At 38.3% G+C, this 21,762-nt stretch overlaps 1 protein-coding gene across 4 annotated transcripts in view; it reads right to left on the reverse strand.

The window, feature by feature from the left end:
• Positions 1–208: 208 nt before the first annotated feature.
• The window catches only part of ths (thisbe), a 65,698-nt gene continuing 44,144 nt past the window's right edge, over positions 209–21,762 (reverse strand). For all 4 annotated transcript variants that reach the window (XM_070284288.1, XM_070284289.1, XM_017164633.3 and 1 more), the window contains 2 exons: positions 6,744–6,862; positions 209–4,772 (listed from right to left, as the gene is read on the reverse strand). In XM_070284288.1, coding sequence (XP_070140389.1) covers positions 2,913–4,772; positions 6,744–6,862 — 1,979 coding nt within the window. In that variant the 3' untranslated portion in view covers positions 209–2,912. The remainder of the gene's footprint in view (positions 4,773–6,743; positions 6,863–21,762) is intronic.

Genomic DNA, 21,762 nt, shown 5'->3' on the forward strand with positions numbered 1-21,762 from the left:
TAAGGCTAGACTTCACAGGAGTAGAAACTAAGGACATTAATCTAAGGATTTTTAATTGAGAAATAAAGTTTTAAGATTAAATTATATTTTTTAATTGATTCTCTTGTTTTTCAGATTTATTTTGGGTTAAAAATTTGGGAATGAAATTTAATCATTAAAACCTCTTACTTACTTCCTTTCCTCTTTGAATAAACAACACCTTCTCTCATTGAATTTATATATATTTTTTTATTTATACGATTTCTCTGCACACATTTTGTAATCCAACAAAAAAAGATAAAGAAACAACTGAGCATATATACTATATATATTTGAAGAATTTAAAATCAAGCCAAAATTAAAAGAGAAATGAAAAGTGTTTGATTTTTTTGTTGAGGCTTTTTATTCAATTTCTAGTGTGTGTTTTTTGTTGTTGTTGTTACTCGTTTTAATACAAAGAAATGCAATTAAATAGTCGTTTATATATTCGTATATATAAGATAGAGATTAATAGAGATAGAGAGAGAGAGAGAGAGAGGGGGAGACAGACTTGAGGAGAGAGAGAGAGATGGGCGAAAGAGAGTGTATCTTGCGTTTATACATAAATAATTACATTTAATGCTCGGCTTACAAATAAAACATATTACAATTTACAATGGTAGAAGTGGGTTAACTTAGGCGTATGATTAATCCATTAATTAAACGTAATTAGTAGACAAAGAAAAGTGCAAATGAATTTACAAATGACAAATGAGAATCGGTCCCCGCTCCGATATATATTTTTGTTTAGGTTTAAATAAATAGTTTCTGCTGTGTTGGTAGATATAGTCATCCCCATTCGCCGTTTCGATTCAACATAAGAATTTTGTTTATATTACAGCAACGCGCATATGTATAAGTACAGTAGTTCATTTCGTTTCGGTTTCGTTTCCGGTTTCCGGCATCGGTATCGGTATCGGTTTCGGCTTTTATTTAGTTTGAGTGCTGCTTCAATGCCTAGTTAAGTAATTAATTAATCGTTCAATTGTTAAATGGTTTCTTGTCTTAAGTACACACTAATTAAATTTTCACCTAAGCATCTCGCTCTACCTTGTTCGCTTTTTCTTTTCTTTTGTTTGGGTTTATCTTTGTTCACTTTAAATTTACATTCATACATATTTCTACATATAAACTTGACGCTTCAGTTGTCTGTGTTTGTTTTTTCGTTTTTGTTTTTCATCAATTTGTTTTAATTTCGCATATTTGGTTTGCTAATATGTTTGAACTATTTATTTTAAATATTAATATAAATATATGAGAAACAATTTTTGCATATCCTTGTGTCTATATATATATTTGTATATATATATACTGGTATGTAGAAAAGCAGCAGTTGGTTTGTTTGCTGTTATTACCTTTTGTTTTCTTTTGATTCGATTTGTAGTTTAGTTTCTTAGTTTTTGTTTTCGTTCAATTAATAAATATAACGTTGCTTATTCAGTGTGAATTTTGGTGTTTTGTTGCAGTACATATCGGGATACATACGTTAGTAGTTCTTTAAAAGGTTCCTTTATTCAAAATTTGTTTCCACCTGCCCCTCGAATTGGATATTGCTCTCAAACAGTGTCCTAAAATCAATTTTCATGCAACAACATTTCTCCTTTTTTTTTGTATTTGCTTATAAAATTCGGTTTATTTTGAATGGAGTTTCTCTTAATTTGCGTTCTCTCTTACCATCTTGTCCAATTTCGATCGCTTGTGCCTAGTAAAATTGTTTAATATTTAGTTTTAACCTTTTTGGAAGTGTTTTGCTGTGCGAATTTGTTATCGTTACCGACTCTCTCTTAGTTTCTGCTTGCGTATGAATTTAAAAAACGTCTCCACTCATCCTCCGTTCGATTTGTTAAATTTGTTTGCTAATTGGTTTTGTTTTTGGTTCATTATAAAATTTTGAAAATATATGCATATATGTATATATAATATATATATATATATCGATTTTGTTTGCATTTGTATTTTTATTAATTCTCATTGCTAATAAATTTAATTGGTTTAGTAAATCAAAAGTTTATTACGCTCTCAGTGCATTCGAAACGTAAGCTTGCACTTGAATGTCGCTTTCTTAATTTTCATTTCAACAATTTTTAGCATTTTGTTATCGATTATCGTTATAGCTATTCCTCGCATCGGTCGTTATTCGTTTTAATTTTTTTTGTTAGTTTATATAGCACATACTCGTAAATAAAAATCTTATTGTCTTTTCATTTATAACTATGTAGCAGTTCTGCGAGTTCCGTCCCTGCGGCCTGCGGTAGAGTCTTCACTGTACTGTATGAAGTGCGGCCTGAGTTATCGTTTATCGCTGGCTCTCTTCCGGTGCTGATTTCACTTCCGCTTCCCTTTAACGCTTTAGCTTCCGTAGTGTGCTTTGAGGCGCGGTGCAAGTGCAAAGTCCTGTCTGAGTCGAGGTACTGAACAGTAAGCAACTCCATGGTACATTGAGTTCTATATGTGTGTTTATATATATGTATCAGTTCATTATAAAGTTGAAATATTTATCCGTACTTTTTGCTCTTTGCTTAAATTCATTTGCAAACTGAGTACTGAGTATAGGTGTCTCTTTCGAGGATCTTCTGGGGCTTTCACATTCACAGGGTATTCTTTGTGCGGTAAAGGTTAAGTTTAAGCTTTCTGTTTAAGAGATTTTGATCAAAACATCAGACTTTAGTTTATTTTTTGATAATATATATTTCCCTTTGTATTTAAAAAGTGTTGAAGAAATATCTCGAGATTTAAATACAAATACATTTTTATGCATTTTAAAATCAATAAAAATTTATTAAATTTCTTATTGAAATGTTTAGAAAATTTACAAAGACTTTCTGTGAATGTAAAGCCCAAAATAATCTCTCCAAAAGGTTTTTCTAGGCCAAGTTTTCCTCAATCTCTGACTACTACGCATTTCTCCTGTGACCAAAACCAGACAGTGTGCTCTTCTGTCGGATCTTCTTCATCCCAATGCGTATGGGTTCCGTTAGCTTGGAAGTGGTGGATGTGGCCAGGAAGCCAGTGAAGCCGCCATCGGAGCTATTACCGCTACCCCCGCCATTCCCATCCAGATCGCCATCGTACTCCACGGGATAAACACTGATATTGTCCAAGTTGTCAATGTCCACATCTCCGCCAGCATTCCGTACATAGGCCAGCCGATGGAATGGTGTGGCCATCAGCCGCCGGGTGAACATCCGCTGGGGTTTTCTCAGTGTAGTGGGCGTCGTCACTCCACCTGCTGTTGCTCCCGTTGTGGCTGTCGTGGGCGAGGCCTCGGTGAGAGTGTTGTTCTGGAGGTTGCTGTTGATGTTCTTGTCCACGCTGAACAGCGAGGGAGCCACATGCTGCGGCGGTGTAGTCCAGGATGTGGAGGAGAATGTGGCTGGCGTGCTGCTGGGCGGTGACTGCTGCAAGGCAGTAGCTCGTGTTGTCCAGAGGAAAGTGCGGGGCTTGACTTCATTCTCGCCGGGATTTAACTGGCTGATGCTCTGTGAAGTTTCAGTCTGACCTGTGGTGGCGGCAGCTGTCGGCGTGACTCGCGTGCTAATGGTGGTGCTTCTTACAGTGGCCTTGCTCTTGGCCAGCGGCGTCTGCTCTAGCACTAGCTGGGAGCCCGTTGTGGAGGTAGTTGTGGCCGCCGTGGCCGCTATTGCTGATGTTGCTTTGGTTTCATATGTTGTCGAGACTGCAGCTTCGGAATCGGTGACGAAGTCCGTATCCTCCACCAACTCGGGCTCGTATTGCAGCAACTCGGTATCGTTGCCAGCCATCATCTCCGGCGTTGTGGAGGAGGAGGATATGGAGGAGGCCTCCATTTCCTGGTTGCTGATGAAGGTGGCCCAGGCCTCGTAGTTGCTGCTGCTGCTAATACTGTCATCAGTTCCTGTCGTTGTGCTGCTGCTGCTGCTAAAGCCATCGATGGTGGACCAGGTGGACCAGGGATCCAGGCTGGAGCTGCTGTTGTCCGGATCCTCGAAGCCCGTGCTGCTGAAGCTGCTGCTGAACAGAGAGTCGTCTGTGTACGGAGATGTGGCTGATGTGGCCAGAAGTTGCTGCTGCTGGTGTGCTTTGATTTTGGCCTTGCCCTTTCTTCGTCTGCCCTTGCGCCTGCTGCTCAGTGTTGTTGCTGACAATTTGGTTGTTGTTGGTGAAGTGACTGCAACTGCAACTGGAACTGTTGCTGCTGCTGTTGCAGGACTAGCTGTTGCTCGTTGTTGCTGCTGCTCGTGTTGCTGCTTCTGCTGCTTGCGGCGCTTCTGCTTCATTTCGTGTTGCTGTCGTCGCAGCAGCAGCGAAGGATCATTGTGATGATGCCGCACCTGATGCTGCCGCTGCTGCTGCTTCTGCCTGTTTATTGCTAATTGCTTTTTGTTAGTGCTACTTAGACTAGTACTACTATTATTAAGAATAACGTTATTATTATTATTATTATTATTATGGCCATGATGCTCCTGTTGCTGCTGCAACTTTTGATTTTGGTTATTCGATTTGTGGCGATTGTTTTTGTTGTTGCGCGGGGGCTTCCGACTATTGCCGCTGCTGCTAGCATTAACCATCCTTTCGGGCAATCGGTGATGGCGGAAAAACTCCTCGGCATCGATCTTATTGAACATGTAGCAGGCATCGTTGAGGCTCTTCTTCGGACCCACAGGCTTACCTCGGCGCGTGAACCCGACACGTTGCTTCTCATCGACAAGGGAACTGAACACGAAATAACCGTGGACGAGGGCCTCTTTGAAATAGCAGGTTTCTCGCAGATCCCTCTGGAAATGGAAGAGAGATGGGTATTATTAGAGAGATCTGCTTCCTAAGGATGCTCCCTTCACCTGCAATTTATGAGCGGCATTTCCGCTCGATTATATATAGGTGTATATAGAGATATAGTGTGGATAACGTTGACAGCCCCAACATCATTGTTGTGAACGTTTATTCTTTATTTTGCCTTCTGTTTATTTATAAAACACTTGAAATCTCGAGACCGACATCCGAATGAAACGCGGCTTTCGACTTGGATCTGGGCATTATACTCTGTACAACTTGAGATCTTTGAAGGGTATACCTATTTATAGTTAAGTTCGGGTTTTCTGTGGGATTTTTCTTAGAACCTTTAACTTAGTCTTTGTCTTAAATTAAAAGAAATTCATATCCAGGGAATTTTTATAGGATTTTTTTTTAATTAACAGAATTTCTTTTGCTTTTTATTAATATTTTATTATTATTACACAACCTAATTTCCTTTATAATTCCCTCAACTCCAGGGTATCTTTTAGACGTTTCCCTCTAATCCACAGCCTCTTTAACCCAGTCTTGCTGCCGTGTTGACCATTTCTGCTATCAGTAGTCCCATCTGAGCGATCAGATCGTGCCATGCGATTGCTTCCCAAAGTGTTGGAAACGACGCAGATGAAACATTTCCCAAGCAATTAAGACTTGTGCCATATTTAGCCATGCTGATACTCCACCTGGGCCGAATATTTATAGCTCATAATTGCTTCTCTAGACCCTAGAAGAGTGAGTGGCTTGAGTTCTATTTCGAGCAGGGATCGCAACTAGAAATCAATACGATCGACCTCGATGATTAACCTTGCTGGCACAAGATATACAATAATAGTGTGTAAATCACAGTCGGTATTTGCACAATAAGCCAGCATGGATTTTGCGGTCATAATAATCGAAAGCCAAGCGGCTCTAGAATGACAAGTGTGTGCTGCGCGGGTTCTGACCTTAGGGGCTGCTCTGTTGTTTGCTCGGCGATCAAGTGCGGTTAACTAACTGTATTGTGAGTGGCGAAAAGGACATTGAAATATTTTCGCCATTACCACATAACAATGGCAATTAATTGCCTTGTCATCTGTCTGATTGATGGGACATAACTATTTGTTAATCTATCATAAACTATGGGAAGTGTGTTTGCTTTTCCAGTGATTTTTACGAGTGCTGATTGCACTTCACTGTGAGCTTTGTGTTTGGTGACATTGGCTGCTCTTAAAAAAAAGTGTTACAATGTTAATTAATTCTCAGTTTCTTAGGAATCCCCGAGAGAGTCCCTCCCAGTTGCTAGTCAAAGTTCCAAGCGATATCACGCATACGCCGCGTAAACGTATCTCGAAAAATCTTTGTGCCAATTTCTACGAATAATTGCATATGAAATTGTTTTGCTAAAAATTACAACAAAAATATTGTAATAAATATTTTTTATGTGCTGACAGATTTGGTGCAACTGCAACAACAGGTTTACACACTTTTTTTCTTGCTGTTTTGCAATTTGGCCAGGTCGCTATAATATTGTTATTGTCGTATAAACGATCGTTTGCATAAAACCATTATGTGGAACATGTCATAAATTACAGTGTTTGTACAGTTAGCTTGCATAAAAAATAAGGAGAGAAAAAAATGTATGGAAATCAAAACAAATCGCGGCGCTTGGCTTTGGCTTTTGTCAAGTACAAATGCAATGCAATCAAAAAAAATATATATATCGCTGCACCGTCTGGGCCTTGGCTATATCAGCATCTATAAGGCCGGGCACAGAGCAAATATTGCCGAGCATATAATTATGGCTATTGCTGAGCAATTTGCTTAACCAAGACCAGGCCATAAACTTTATCTATCCATAAACAAATTGTGTGCAGGAAAATCCCCTTTCATGTCAGCGACTTTTCTCTGTATAAATTCCGGGAAATCACCACTTTTTTGGCTAGGAAAGTTAGTTAATAGATTTTCTTTGTACTCACCATTCCAACTAATCTCCAATTGTCGTTGAAACACAAATATCTTTGTGTTTCTTTTGCGTACAGTGCTATTTTGAATTTGTTGTTCAGATAATCCGTGTAGCCGTATATCGTTATATTTTCTGTAAGAAAAAAAATAAAGAGACGTTTAAATTCCATTAGTTAATCAGCCTGGCAAGTGGTTTTAATTGATGTAAATATTTGGCGGGCAAAAACATTTTTAATTAAAAGCAAACACAACTCTTTTCGCCGACTCAAAGTGATTAAGCGTGCCAAAACGGAAGGTAACGATGGCCAAGGGGCCGAGGAGGAGGGTATTATTTATGTACATATATCTCATCAATGTCGGGATACAATGTACATCTGATTGGAACTTTGACCTTAGGTCGAGACACGTGTTCAAGCGGATATTACTTAATGAACGTGGGTCTCGTTAATGATTGATCGAGTGTTGTCAAATATTTGGATCAAATAAGAGCAAGTCAATAGGGGAAGCCAGAAATTTAATGGATTCAAGGTGTATTATGTTGGGATATTTAAATTTATTTTATAGAATTTTTCTTAATATTTTTAATTTGATTTGAACTTGCTGCTTTAATTGATTAACTAAGAAACCAATGCAATTTCTTTAATTTATATATTTTTGAACCCCTCCCCCACTCTCCTAAATACCCAAACAATTTCTCAAAATAGTCGGCGAATGCATTAAGCCACATAAAGTCAAGTAGCCAAGTAGTAGGTGCGCATGCTCTCTCTCCGCTAATTGTAAACTAACATGGTTTCCCAGCCCCCAGATGTATCTGTATCCGTATCTTCGGCAGGGCATCTGTATCTGTGCCCTGGCCTCGACAGGCTATTGAACTTCAGGACGGGGCCAGCAGATGAGCAGGCGGGAGGGAGCCCAGGCTGGCCACAAAAGTCACTAATAAGTAAAGCACTTGAAAAGCCAAGGCAAAAAAAAAGGCAACACAAGGAGAAAAGCCACTCGAGTTAGATTGATAGGTGACTGGGTTCAGTCCCGGTTTCTCCCCAGTGGCCCCCTCTTCTTGGTCGTCTCTGCCAGTAATTAAATTTATGCACAGAAATTCTTGGCAGAAGTCGCTTTTGCCTTGTCTCGCCAGCTCTTAGCTCTCATATTTCATAAGCCGAAGCCGGGGCGAGCCGAGGGCTTGAGTGACTCTGTGCTTCACACCTTTGGCCGCCGGTGGCTGCCACTTGTGCCTCTTGGCCCCGGCCAGCACCAGCTCTAGCTCCATCTACAGCTCCAGCTCCCTTTGTTGTTATTCTTGTGATTCACGGCCTGTCAGCCTTCGTTCCTAGCTTATTGATTTCATTAGTTTGGTGACACAAACTCGCATACACGGGCAGAGAGCATGAGCACCCTTCGGCGGCTGGCACTTGTGAGTGCATACACTCGATGGTGCACTGGGAGAAAAATTCTTAAAATATTATTTTTGTTCCTAGAAATGTTTACAAAATGTTTACCCTTGAAGAAATCATTTGCGACCCCATAAAGTATATATATTCTTGATCAGCACAACGAGGAGAATCTTTCTAGCCATTTCCGGAAGAAATTTAATTTTTTTTCAAATTTTTCAAAAAATGATAAGGGGTTACATCATTAAAATTTTTGATTTTGATAAAAAATTGAATTTTCAAAATTTTTAAATGAAGTATGCAGATTTATTGACTGTAGAAAATCTTGCACAGAACAGTTTTCCGATTTAAAATTAATGCTCTTTTGGCCGAGTTATGATATTTTTAATTTAAAAAAAAAAAAGAAGTTTTTTAATATAAAAAATCAGATTTTATAATACAAAATAATATTTTTTTAAGTCAAGGAATCATTTCCGACCCCATAAACCATATATATTCTTGATCAGCATCAACAGGGGAATCATTCTAGATATGTCCGGAAGAAATCGATTTTTGGCCATTTTTGCGAAATTTGATAAGGGGTTACATCATTAAAATTCTCAAAAATTGAAAAAAATTTTGATTATCTGAAATTTGAAAATAGGTAAGCAGTTTTTTTAAGATAATGAAAACTAACACAAAACCGCTTTCCGAGTTGAAATTAATGCATTTTTGGCAAAGTTATGCAATATTTTAAACTTTGATTTGTCCAAAAAATATCATCTAAAAGTATTAAATATTAAAATTGTTAAAATATGGCCCCTGATCCAATTATAACCTGCAGAGCTATGTATATAAACTTTAAGCTTGCTTAAGTTAACTTCCTTTTGGATTTTAAATATATTTTTCCCAGTGAAGTCCCAGTGTCAGTCCCCTTTTGGTGGAAACGAAGCCAACTCCTAACCGATCCACCGCCTTTGTGCCATATTTGCCTACTTGATTTCGCAGTCGAGCAGGAAGTGCAAATCCAAGTCGAGATGAGCAACAACGGTAACAATGTTGCGGTATTTGTGGCTTTCCATCTAAAAACCATTAGATTTAATATAGTTGAACTGCGAGTGACTTTGACATTGAAGGTGCCATCACAGAGTTCCCCCAAACATCATCTGACTTCGTTAAGCCCGTCGTCCAATAAAAATCACCCCAAATCCCTCCCAAATGTTTATTTTTAAATGCCCATCTAAGACAACAAGATTTTAGTTTTCCACTCCACACAAAAAGCCATCAAATGCATTTTAGGCTTTGGAATTTTTATGGGCTTCGATCTTTTTGGTAAATTTTCGAGAGAGAGCTCTCGCCGCTTTGGTTTTGTTTTTCACTCAATAAAAAGCTACGATCGGGTCGCATTTTTGCGGCAAGTTATTAAGATTTTAACAGTCAAATCGAGTCGAGTTTCTAATTAAGTTATTAGTCATGGTGAGTGGAATTTACGTTTTTGTTTCGTTTTGTATCGAATGGGCGTTGTTTTTGTTTAAGGCTGTGAAGTGCATCAGCATAAATATGGCAAAGAGCGTATGGAGGCGTGAGTTAGTTCAAAAATAAGTCCGCTGGATATATAGAATTTCGATTGAGTTTGCTTCAATTTATGGTTATTGATAGCGTCTTGTGGGCCATAATTTAATTGTCATTAATTGCGACCTGAGACGTCACAGGGTTTGCGTCACTAACTGGGCCAAAGAAACCCATAAAAAGCAGCGATAAGAATTTCACACCTTCCCTGGCATATTGCAATTTTCTTTAAATTTTCTTTAAATTTTTTTTACTTTTTTAAGCTTAAATTTACAGAAATATCTCACAGTTATGGTTGCATCCAGCTGGTCACAGCTTTAAGGCCATAAAAAACACACATCTTCTCTGTGATATATAATGTCAAAATGCCGAAAATGTAACAAATGACACATGCTGCGAGAGGGAAGCCGAAAAATCAAAGCTTTATGCTGGGAAGATTCAGGAAAACAAAGATCGTGGCCACAATAACAAACCATAAAAAAACACAAACAAAAAGGCGTAGCAACAACATCGAAACTTTAATCAAATATGCAAGCAATGAGCTTCATCAACATAAAATTAAAAAATCATAAAATGCTAAACTGCACAGCATGAACAAAATCCAAAATCGAAATACCGAAAAGCCGAATCAAAATAAAACAAATAAAAAAATCAGATATCTTGACAACGAGCTGCTGGGGCGTCAAAATGCCTCGTAATTGCGGCACATGTACGAAATACAAAAAAAAAAAAAAAAAACTCTAAAAAAACTACAACAAAATGAAGAAAGAAAAAAACAGACAAGATTTTACGATCGCTAGGTGTATACGCAAGGCGATATATGGACACCTCCAACTTTGTCATTCCATCAGCCTGAATCTCCATCGCCTCCACCTGCGATTTGAGTTATTGATAGGGCTTGGTTGGGCTAAATATATCTATATCTTTGCATATATATCTTACCCATTCCGAGGGCTCAGTGGGCGTTGCCATTTGATAAGCATAAATCGCAGCTTATCGATCTCCTATGATAATCAAGAGCCCTTTGCTTGGGCATATTTATCGAGTCTAAAACCATAAATGATTTTACTTTCTCGAAAATTCTACTTTCACTCTCTCTGGGGGAGTGGTGATATTATATTTATGGGGTTGAGAATTTCATTTTAAGCTGGCTTATTGAGTTGAGGAAGTTATTTCAAGACCTTAAGACAGCTTTAAATAAATGCAAACAGATGAAAACCGGAAATACCATCCTCAGATCTAGGTGTTGAACAAAGAGTAACTTAATATTCTGTTTCTATTTGAGAAATCTAGGAAATATTTTTAAATTTAAGAGTCTATATATTTATAATATTTTTAAAAAAGTATTTTTCCTTTAAAACCAGGACTAAAACAAACATTTTCCTACTTTAAAATCCTGTGAAACAAATAGTTAAAAATTCTAAGGACTCTATAATATTTTAAAGAATATTATCCAACTGCCAACCTTCAACCTATGCCAACTTAGGAATATATATTTCGAGTTTCTCCCTCTAAAAACCCCTTGTTATCCTTGGCATTTCGAGCCTATAGCTTATATACCCACCAAGATCATTGCCCTACGAGAACCCAATAGTTCCTGGAATGACGTCTGCGGCATTCACTTCGATGGCTGCATATTCCCGGAACTTTTACGCTGACGACTGCAGTTGGAGCTCTGTGAGTTCTGGACCCTGGAGGCTGGGTTCTGGGCTGCTGGAGTCTGGGTATGGCTACCCGGGATCTTAGATTACACTCGGTGCCGGGCCCTTAAGTAATTGCATTTTGCATTTTGCATTTACCATTTTGCATTCACAGCAACGTAAACAAACAAACTGCGATTTGTCACATGCTGCCACTAGTTGCCAGCGTCATGATCATAATTATCACGATCATGATCATGATCATGATCAGAATCGTCGTCGCACACTCTACTGGCCATTGGTTATTGACGTTTTGTCACGTTTCCTGGAAGAAACCGTTTTATTTGCTGGCATTTGGGTTTGTTTTGTAAGCCGAGAGCGAGCGGCAAACAAACTGCTTTCGGGTCTGGGCCTTGGCCAAAGGAAAACAAACTACGGACGCAACTCTGGAGCCATTGCACCAGCAGCATTTATCAGTTTTTGAGACTTGGTTTTCCTTTGGTTTTGGTTTGGTTTTCCAGCCCCAACACCCCTTCCTGCCCTGCAGCTGCACTAATGCTAATTGCATTGGCACGCCCTGCAGACCAGACTTGGACTCTCAGCTCCATCTCTGCCAGCTCCATCTCTGCCAGCTCCATCTCTACCAGCTCTCTGCTCTATCCCCCTCCCCTTTGAAGCCACAACTCGTATGCCACGAAATTAGCGCCATTTAATGTGGAGCGTACTCAAGTTTTACGCACGATTCCTCCACTGACGCCACTCGGAATCGTTGCCCCCAAGGGAATTGGATGCACTGCGGGGCGAAGAAGAGGGCACAGTGTCAATGAGTTAATTAGCGCACGATTTGTCGCCCACACAAAGGCAGACAATGCACAGGGAAAAATGGGGGAAATCGACAATCAATAATAAAGTAAAAAAATCAACAAAGAGCTAAAGGATTCTTAATTTTAAAACTCATTTTCAGACCTTAAAATTATTATTTGAAAAGCCTTAAATTATAGACAACAAAATCTCTTAGAAAACAATTTTTCCAGTGCATCTAACATCTCGAATAGGTGGAGAGAAAATGTAAACCGCCGCATAGCACTCTCCCTCTGCCTGCTTTATGTGGGTGGCTCTCCCAACCCAACCCTGAAGCCCTCGTGAAAGAAAATCTCTTCTTTTATGGGGAGTCATCGGTGGCCCCGTTTCTGGGTCACTAGCTGTTGTGTGTTGTGTGTTCTCTCCTGGGTTTTATTTGCTTATAATTTATGTTGCACTGATTGAATTTTGTGGTCCACCAAATCAAGAATAAAGCAATTAAAATTATAGAAAAAAATTCTAGATAAAATATATATGCCAAAGCTTTTTACGAAGAATCTTTTGTAGAGAGTTTTTTGTAGTAGTAAAATTTGTAGATTAAAAATAAACATAAAACGTAAAGCTTAAAAAGCTGAACAAATTCTTAAATTTCCGTTGAATTGTTTACGGCTTTCTACGTGTTTGTAAGTGGATTTTTTACTTCCTTTATGGATGCGTCATAGGTTTTATAGATATATCTTTACTTAATTTATTTATGTAATCAATAACATGACTATTACAAGTTTTTGACTTACACCGTTGCTCTTTATAAGAAATTATTACTCAGTGAAGGCAATGAAAAGTACTTTTAATATAATATTCCTAAATAAATTTCTACTTTTATTATATTGTATTATTTCAGAGACTCTTGTTGTTCTTGATATACATGACTTTTTAAAGGGTGTTCTCCAACGATATTTTGGGGTAAAAATTCTTAATAAATATTCATAGCCAAAAAATTATTAGTATATTGTTTATAACATAATTATTAAATATTATATTTAATTTTTTATAGTAGTTTTTATGTATTTAAAACATATTCCTATTTTTTGAGTCCGGGGCGAGCCTAGGGCTTGAGTGACTCTGTGCTTCACACCTTTGGCCGCCGGTGGCAGCCACTTGTGCCTCTTGGCCTCGGCCAGGACCAGCTCTAGCTCCATCTACAGCTCCAGCTCCCTTTGTTGTTATTCTTGTGATTCACGGCCTGTCAGCCTTCGTTCCTAGCTTATTGATTTCATTAGTTTGGTGACACAAACTCGCATTCACGGGCAGAGAGCATGAGCACCCTTCGGCGGCTGGCACTTGCGAGTGCATACACTCGATGGTGCACTGGGAGAAAAATTCTTTAAAAATTCTTACAAAATGTTTATACCCTTGAAGAAGTCATTTGCGACCCCATAAAGTATATATATTCTTGATCAGCATAACGAGGAGAATCTTTCTAGCCATATCCGGAAGAAATTTAATTTTTTTCAAATTTCTCAAAAAATGATAAGGGGTTACATCATTAAAATTTTTGATTTTGATAAAAAATTGAATTTTCAAAATTTTTAAATGAAGTATGCAGATTTATTGACTGTAGAAAATCTTGCACAGAACAGTTTTCCGATTTAAAATTAATGCTCTTTTGGCCGAGTTATGATATTTTTAATTTAAAAAAAAATCAAGAAGTTTTTTAATATAAAAAATCAGATTTTATAATACAAAATAATATTTTTCTAAGTCAAGGAATCATTTCCGACCCCATAAACCATATATATTCTTGATCAGCATTAACATGCAAATCTTTCTAGACATGTCCGGAAGAAATCGATTTTTTGGCCATTTTTTCAAAAAATGAAAAAAATTTTGATTTTCTGAAATTTGAAATTAGGTAAGCAGTTTTTTTAAGATAATGAAAACTAACACAAAACCGCTTTCCAAATTGAAATTAATGCATTTTTGGCAAAGTTATGCAATATTTTAAATTTTGAGTTGTCCAAAAATATCTTATAAAAGTCTTATAAAAATCCCTAAAAACTATATTTCAGCTTTTCGACTTTTATTAATTTTCTGTTTATAAATAAAATGTATTTTTTGTGTAAATATATGCCTAAAAAATACATTTATCAGTCGAATGGCCTGCGGACAATGTCGTTGACAACGGCAATCAATGATCAGCGAAAAAGCAAGCCGCCGCCCTTTGTAGTTGATATTGAAAATGGTATTATTTTTTCCCTTGCTTTATTTCCTTATTTATTTATTTATTTATTATTGTTTTTTGCAGACCACACACGCAGCCCGCTCCCCATGTTATTTACAGTTAATTGCTGCTGGCGGCGTTGTTAAATTACATTGATAGTTGGTTCCATCAGCCGCAGCAGCAGCAGTTTCAGTTTCAGTTTCAGTTTCGGTTTCAGTTTAATTTTAATTTTCATTTTCATTTTGTTTATTTACTGCGGCTTCGCTTTCATTGTTGCAGCAGGCCGACTGCAGAGAAAATAAATTGAAACCGGCATTTAATTATGCTAAGCCACCGCCCCAAATAATGAATGGCGTTTCGCTGGCGATTTATTAAAATAAATGCACAAATATATTGCATCGGGCAACACTAATTGCAATGTTATCTAAGCAAGGACGCAAGTCAAATTGCTGGAAACTTGCCTCAGTTGCAACATGGCAACAAAGTCAAAGAGTGTGTGCCATGGCTTTATTAATTAAGTGCAAACGTAGTCACTTACAAGCCGTTTAAACTGCGTGTTAGCCAACTTGAAATGGCCCCGCTAATGCGCCAACAGCAGGTCCCAAAAGCACATCGAAGAAAAAGGCATTAAAAACCAAACCAAAACCAAAAACCACCGAAAATGTGTACACTGGCAAAGCCGGGAAAAATTGTCAACCCGGTCACATAAATTTGCCTCGGGCTGCAGTCACTTGTTTACGCTTTTCGGTATCCCATTTAATGGGTTAACGTTAACACTCCGAACTGCAAGTTGCAACAGTCGCCGCTGAATAATAAAATTTGGCTGGCTTCCTTTTGATCATAACTCGCTGAGTTATTGTGACAATTTGAATTGTTTCATTTTTTATGTATTTCTTAATTTCTTCATGTTTTTGTGTGTGTTTTCTATAATTTTTTGTAATTTTTTGCAGACGCACACGCAGCACAAAGTTGAGTTACGGCCGAGATAGATGCAGAAGCATTGATTACGTCACCATAAATTAAGATATAGTTGCCTTGTGATTTATGCCGACAGGTGTTAATACCCAATATCGATTGGCCAATGATCGTAATTCTCCAGGAAGCTGCGTGGGCGTCGGTACTGGCCGAAGAAAAATTTGTCAACTAATGGGTTAACAACAGATAAAGCCGGCTTTATGGTTATGTACGCTGTGATTTTTTTTTTGGCTGCAACTCCATAAATTTACCAAATTAATTTCTCGCAAATTTGTCTTGCAATTGCTTTGTAATTGAATTTCCTCTCACTTCCCGGGGGCGACATATTTATTGTCCCCGAGTTTAGAGTGGCATATATATATTTTTGCGAATTTATGGGCTTTTAATTAAGAGAGCTCAGAACTGAATTGGAATTCTGTCTTGATTGAATAACAACGGATTAATGGATTAATGTAAAGGCATTAGCACTTTATGGATGGAATTTATTAAGCTCCAAATGGGGTTTATGAATAACAGAATTGAATAAAAATGGCTAAAGTCGGACTGAAAGGCAAGCCACTTTGTAACATATTTTTTGGGGAATTTATGGATTGGAAAATTCCCGTTTAATAAATAAGACTTCAATTTATGATTTTTAATTAAATTTAATACAATTCATGAATTATTAACTGACTTGGAAAATAAGAATTAAAGAGTTTAATAACTGAAATTATTTTAGAATTTTAAGAGACAGCTTTATAAGGAAAATAGTAAAGATTGGTGAAAGTTAGAAAAACTTTTATTATAATATTTCTTAGGAATAAATTTGTAAAAGCTAAAAAAAAGTATTGCTTAAAATATTCGTTATAAGTTGCTTTCTGAAAATAGAATATTTCCATCTTAATTTCCCAATTTCTCGTGAGGTTTTCCCTTTTCTTACTTCAACCTCAAGTGGCGACCACCCAGATTTCCCTGCAAAACTGTTTACTTCTTCCTAGGATCCAATCCCTATAGGGATCGGCGGGCGTGTCTGGACCACTTACAACATAATTATCCTGGCCAAAGGTAAACAGAGAGCACTATTTACGTGTCCAAGAAGGAGACTGAGACGGAGACTGAACCGGAGACAGGGCCCTGTAATAATGCCATTAATTAGCTGAAATTACCAACAATGCAGAGGAAAACATGGGCCTGGGCTTGTGCGGATTCTAGCGCTGCGAAGCCCCTGAGGGCCAAGGGTAACACCTTTTGATTTACGCTTCTCCCTTAGCTCGTGGGCCGTAAAACAAAAGTTTAGGGTCCAAACTGAAGCCACCGCCCAGAGATCTACGACGACGACTAGTCGGGTTTCCCGGCAGGGCGCCGCCGTCTGTCTTCTTTTATTATTATTTTTTTTTGGGCTCTCCGTTTCCCTTGCCAACTTTGTGTCCCGTTTTTGTGCCCTGGCCTAGAGCAGGGCATAATAAAAACGTCATGTCCTTGTCCAGTTGACGCTGTGTGGCCAACAGGATCGGGGCCCTAGCCTGGCCTCAAGGTGCCAAGTGCGGCCAGCTGGGTTTTTTTTTCACCTTGCTCCTGCCACTTTTATTGTCTGTCATTTTTGCCAGCCAAACATTATTTTCTGTGTTTTCAGTTTGCAGTCGTCCTCCTTGGTGGTGGCTTTGTTTTATTGTTTTTCGCGCGTCATTATTTCGACTTTAACATTTCGTTTGTTTGTTTTCCAGCGAGATCCTTGTCTCTAGCTCTCCTTTTCGGTCTCGCCCGACAGGACTTAATTAAGGCTTCAGGTGTAAAGAGTGTGCTCGTAAAAAACGTGGGATCGCAACTCTTTGGGCGGAGGCCTTCCTGGGAATATTTGCAAATTGATTCGCTGGAAAAATAAAACTGTAATAGGGCCTCAACCAAGCTGTTTTTAAGCTCTGTCCAGGGCTCGGTTTTCATGTTTTATGGCGAAAAGCATGAAATTTTAGCTATGGGAATATTGACTGAGATATAGCAGGCACTGTAGAGTAGGGAGAGGTAATGGTGGCGCATTGAAGGGGGCTCGAATTCCTTTTATATATATTTTTTGTGTTATTTCTTGTTTGGAGTTATGTTGGCGCCTCTAAATTGTTTAGAGATTTATTTTTAATGAATTAATTGTTGTAGAATATTGAAAATAGAGGTATAAATATATATTTTGTGGAATTGATATTTTTTATGGTAAAGAAATCTAATATTTAACTGATTTCTTTACCTAAATAAGGCACAAGGTTTGCTTAATATATTTTTTCTTTGCGTAATTTCTCTAGTTAATTTTTTCACATTGAATACAAATTTGTTTATGTTTATGATCACCCACAGCTTATGCTTTAAGTAAATATTTTGTACTTGAATTAAGTTAATTAACATAAAAGCCTTGAAATAGTTTGTAAGTTGCCTACAAATTTTGTAAACATAACAAATTGTTTACTTTTAAAATGTAAATATGTGTATTAAGTATTAACTTAATAATTACACCTAAATGTTGCATCAATTACAATCATTTTAAGCTTTAAAAGTAAATATTTGTAAAACTAAAATATATATTTATAACTAAACAAACCTTTTTCATTAGAAAAAAGGCATTTAAAAATCCAGTATTGTTTTTCTTTCTCAATTTTTCAACTCTTTCCAACTTTGGCAATCCCTTTGAATCCTTTTATTTTATTTTTCTTATTCCTTTTAGAATTTCTGTGCCTTAATGGCGCTTCCTACTCACTTCATAATTTGCACTAATCTTTGCCAGGCTATTGACCCTATGGGCCCTCAGCCTTTTCGATTTTAGCCTTAATTTTGGTTTATGTGGCCCAAAACTCTGACCGAAATCCAGTTTCAGCGGCACAGCGACCCTTTAATAAGCCGATAAGCGAACATTTTATGTGCCGACAGATCAGCACCGGGATAACTCTATTAAAAACAGGCAGACTTCCATTAATTGCCATCCGGCCAAGAGACCAGGCCTCTGTCTGGTGTGGTCTAGACCCGAAAGCCAAGTTCATGGTTACGTCAGCGGGGCAAATGATGTGCCAATTGAATGGCAATTTCCACGGAAAAGCACTTTCCCCCTGCCGAATCAGACAATTACCAGCACTACTTACATCCATGTACGAGTAGGTGTCGGCAGGCACGCATATTGTCATCTAACAGATACTTGAATTAAGCGAACGGATAGCGGTCCGCCTGGCTGGGGATTGCGTGCTGTTCGGGAACAAGCCGGAGACACGCAAGCCAACTGCTCCTCGAACGCCTCCTGCCATTAACAACTGCCCAAAATACACAGGTATTTTATGATTAAAAGCCCCATTTGCATGCCCAAAAAAAGTAAGGTATGGGGGGACATGAAACGAGTCAAGACAGACGGGGGAAAATGGCTGTTTGAAGTTCGAGTTTGAGTCATGGCACAGGCAGTGCTGACAGATAGATTGGGAAGAAAAAAGGATATAGCTTGGGAAATTAAAAAAATATAATTAAATGAGAGGCTTTTATCATTTTTGAAGGTATTAATTAATAAGCAGTAATAGTAATAATAAGTTTTCTTGTTTTCAAAAATGATTTTGGTTTGCTTTCCATAAAATATAAATTATAATCATTTAAGTTCTTACAGAAATACCTTCAAAAAACATCTTAATAATTTAAGGACCCCAAATAACTAGGTAAAAGTCCCTTTTCCCCCAAAATAAAGTTAAATCATCATCACTGACCCCCTAACATCATCATAAACTCATTAAACGGTAGTCTCAACCCGTTTTGAAGGCGATTGCACCACAAGAACCATAAGAACCCAGTTGAATTTCCATTGCTGCACGCAATCCTCTGCCCTTTACGTAATTGGAAAGTGGGCTGGCGGCGCCTTGGTTGAATGGAAAAAATGGTAAAAAGAAAGAATTCTCCAGAAGGAGAGAGCGCCATCAAGTTGGCCAAAGTGAATTGATTTATTTGGCCAGCTATAGGCCATCCACTTCGTCTGACAAATGAATGCATTTCCATTTCCGTTCTGCCGCAATGATCAAAACCGACAGCCACAAATTATTTATTTATTTTCAAGCTTTTGCGACATTTCCTGCCCCCAATAAAACGGAACGTTTTGTTCGGGGAAATGCTTAAAATAAATTAGAGTAAGTCAATTGGGAAGAGACAGAGGAGATTATCGATTGAAGGTGGAGATTTATATGAATCATTCAAGGGGTGGCTATAAATAAATGCAGTTTCTTGAGGAATTTAAAGGAAATCCTTTACTAGAAAAGTTTTAAATATATTTAAACATTTTATTCCTATTTATTTATTGCCTATTTTACTACTCCTGACTATAGTTCCTTTATTTTTAACAAGGAATTAATAATTCAAATAAATTTTGTTGTACACATTTCCCTCTATCAGAAACAGGACCACTTTCCCTTGACAACAGATGCCTGCTGAATCCTCAAACTTCCATTATATAAAACCCAAAAGATAGCATATCTCACCACTCAAGGACAGGGTTAACTCCTCCGGAAGGTTCCTCCCTGATATAAACGATGATAAATGCGGCTGACGAACAGGAATTAAGTTCGGTTTAAAGGGTATTTAGGGATCAGGCCCACAGATCTATCGATCGATCGCTGAGAGCCACAAAAAGGTATACCTTTCCTTTTCGGGGAGTGACGAAAGATCGTGTCCATTAGGTTGTCTGCAGGCAGTTAATGGCTGCACCACAAAAAATAACACACACACACACACACACACACAAATAAAAAAGGGCCCACAACGGTGGCCCAGAGATTGATATGTTTTCCGGGGCCCCGGATCGCCGGTGATCATAATGCCCTGATTATGGTTTTGTGGTTTTTAATATTCATGTCGATCGGAGGAGCTCCTAGGCTCAGCGATATTTGTTTGATGAATTTATTGCCCCACTGATCATCGAACGGCGGCATTTTGTTTTATCCCCTGGCCAGGTCTTTAATAGCTTTGCTTTTGCTTTTGGGTTTGGGTTTCTGTTTTATTTTTATTTTTTGGCTCATAAAATGCACAATTTAACGGTGAGCGTCTGTGGAGTGTGCTATAGTTATGAGTCTGAGTTGGGTTCTGATTATCATCTTGATTATCTCACAGATAATCGGGGCTAAGGGGCTTTTATTGATTAGAACATGATTTCAGTGGCCAGGGAAAAGAGTTTTGAGGGGGTCTTTAAAGGGGATTATGAAGGGTAAATATGGGATAAGAATAAAGGATAGAATAGCCTGGTTAACTAGGAAAAGTTAAGGAAAGCCCAGACAGCTTTAAGAGAAAAAACAACTCTCATTCAACTTAAATCTTAAAGGTTAAACTATAGATTTTTTCTCAGGTTTTTTTTACAGACTTTTTCTTTACCAATTTCATTGTTTTTCTCTAAATTATGTTTGCCATCTCCCAAAAACAATGTCAATTCCCATTCCCACGCTAAACAATCACAGATTCCGGGAAACTTTTGATACCAAAAAGGGATCGATTTGACTAGCTTCAGATCTAGCTCCAGCTCCACCTCCTGCTCCTCTCCTGCTCCTCTCCTGCTTCATTGTGCCCCTCAAGTGCGTAATTGCTGACAGCAACAGCTCCTTGCTAACCGGAGATCAAACGTTGGATCGCTCATTACCAATCGAAGAGTAAAAGGTCACGGGGGAAGAGAACTTCGGTAAAGAAAAAGCAACAGCTTTGATGACGCGCCGAACGACGAGGTATTGTTATTCAAATTCAAGTGTCTCCCTTGACTTGAAAAACACAAAAAGAAAAGAAGAAAAGGAAAAACTACTGGGGGAGAAAAGGAAAAACTACATCAAATTGGCGCTTAAATATTTTCTGACCAACTGTGGGAAACAATAATATTGGAACAGCGAGAGATAGAGAACGAAAGCGCATTTACTTCAACTGTAAACTTGGCTTGCAAGGGAAGGTAAAGGCCACTTGAGTTTTGAAGCGTTAAGTGGAAATCAATGCAGGTCTCCTCTCTATCTACAGGTATATATACATATATATACATATATCTCATGCCAACGAAAGATCGAGTGAAGCAATTGACCAAAAACTGTCGAACTGACGATCGGCAAGCGGTACACTTGTTCGGCTTTGTTGTTGACCATGTTTTCTTAACCGTCTGAGCCCCTTCTTTTTCTCCTCCACGGCGGTAGGTAAAAGAATATACCTACATATATATCGGGTTCGAAATCTGTTTGGGAACAACATTTTTCAACATTTTCCTCAGCCTCAGCCTCAGCTTCAGCTTCGTCGGCGTCTCTTGGAAATTTGTTTGTGGATGGCAACGGAAATGCATTTATTTGCTGACGTCTGAAGAGGGGCTCGCCGCCGTCCCTGTCTCCCTCTGGGGCGTTAATTGATGAATCTGCGCGATCGGACCAGGCATCAGCAGCAGCAGGTTCAATGACTATAGCCCCAAAAAAAAGACCATGCTATTTCTTGGAATTTCATTTCCTTGACCAAGTCGAAC

Source organism: Drosophila kikkawai, chromosome 2R (assembly GCF_030179895.1).
Source record: "Drosophila kikkawai strain 14028-0561.14 chromosome 2R, DkikHiC1v2, whole genome shotgun sequence".
NCBI lineage: Eukaryota > Metazoa > Arthropoda > Insecta > Diptera > Drosophilidae > Drosophila > Drosophila kikkawai.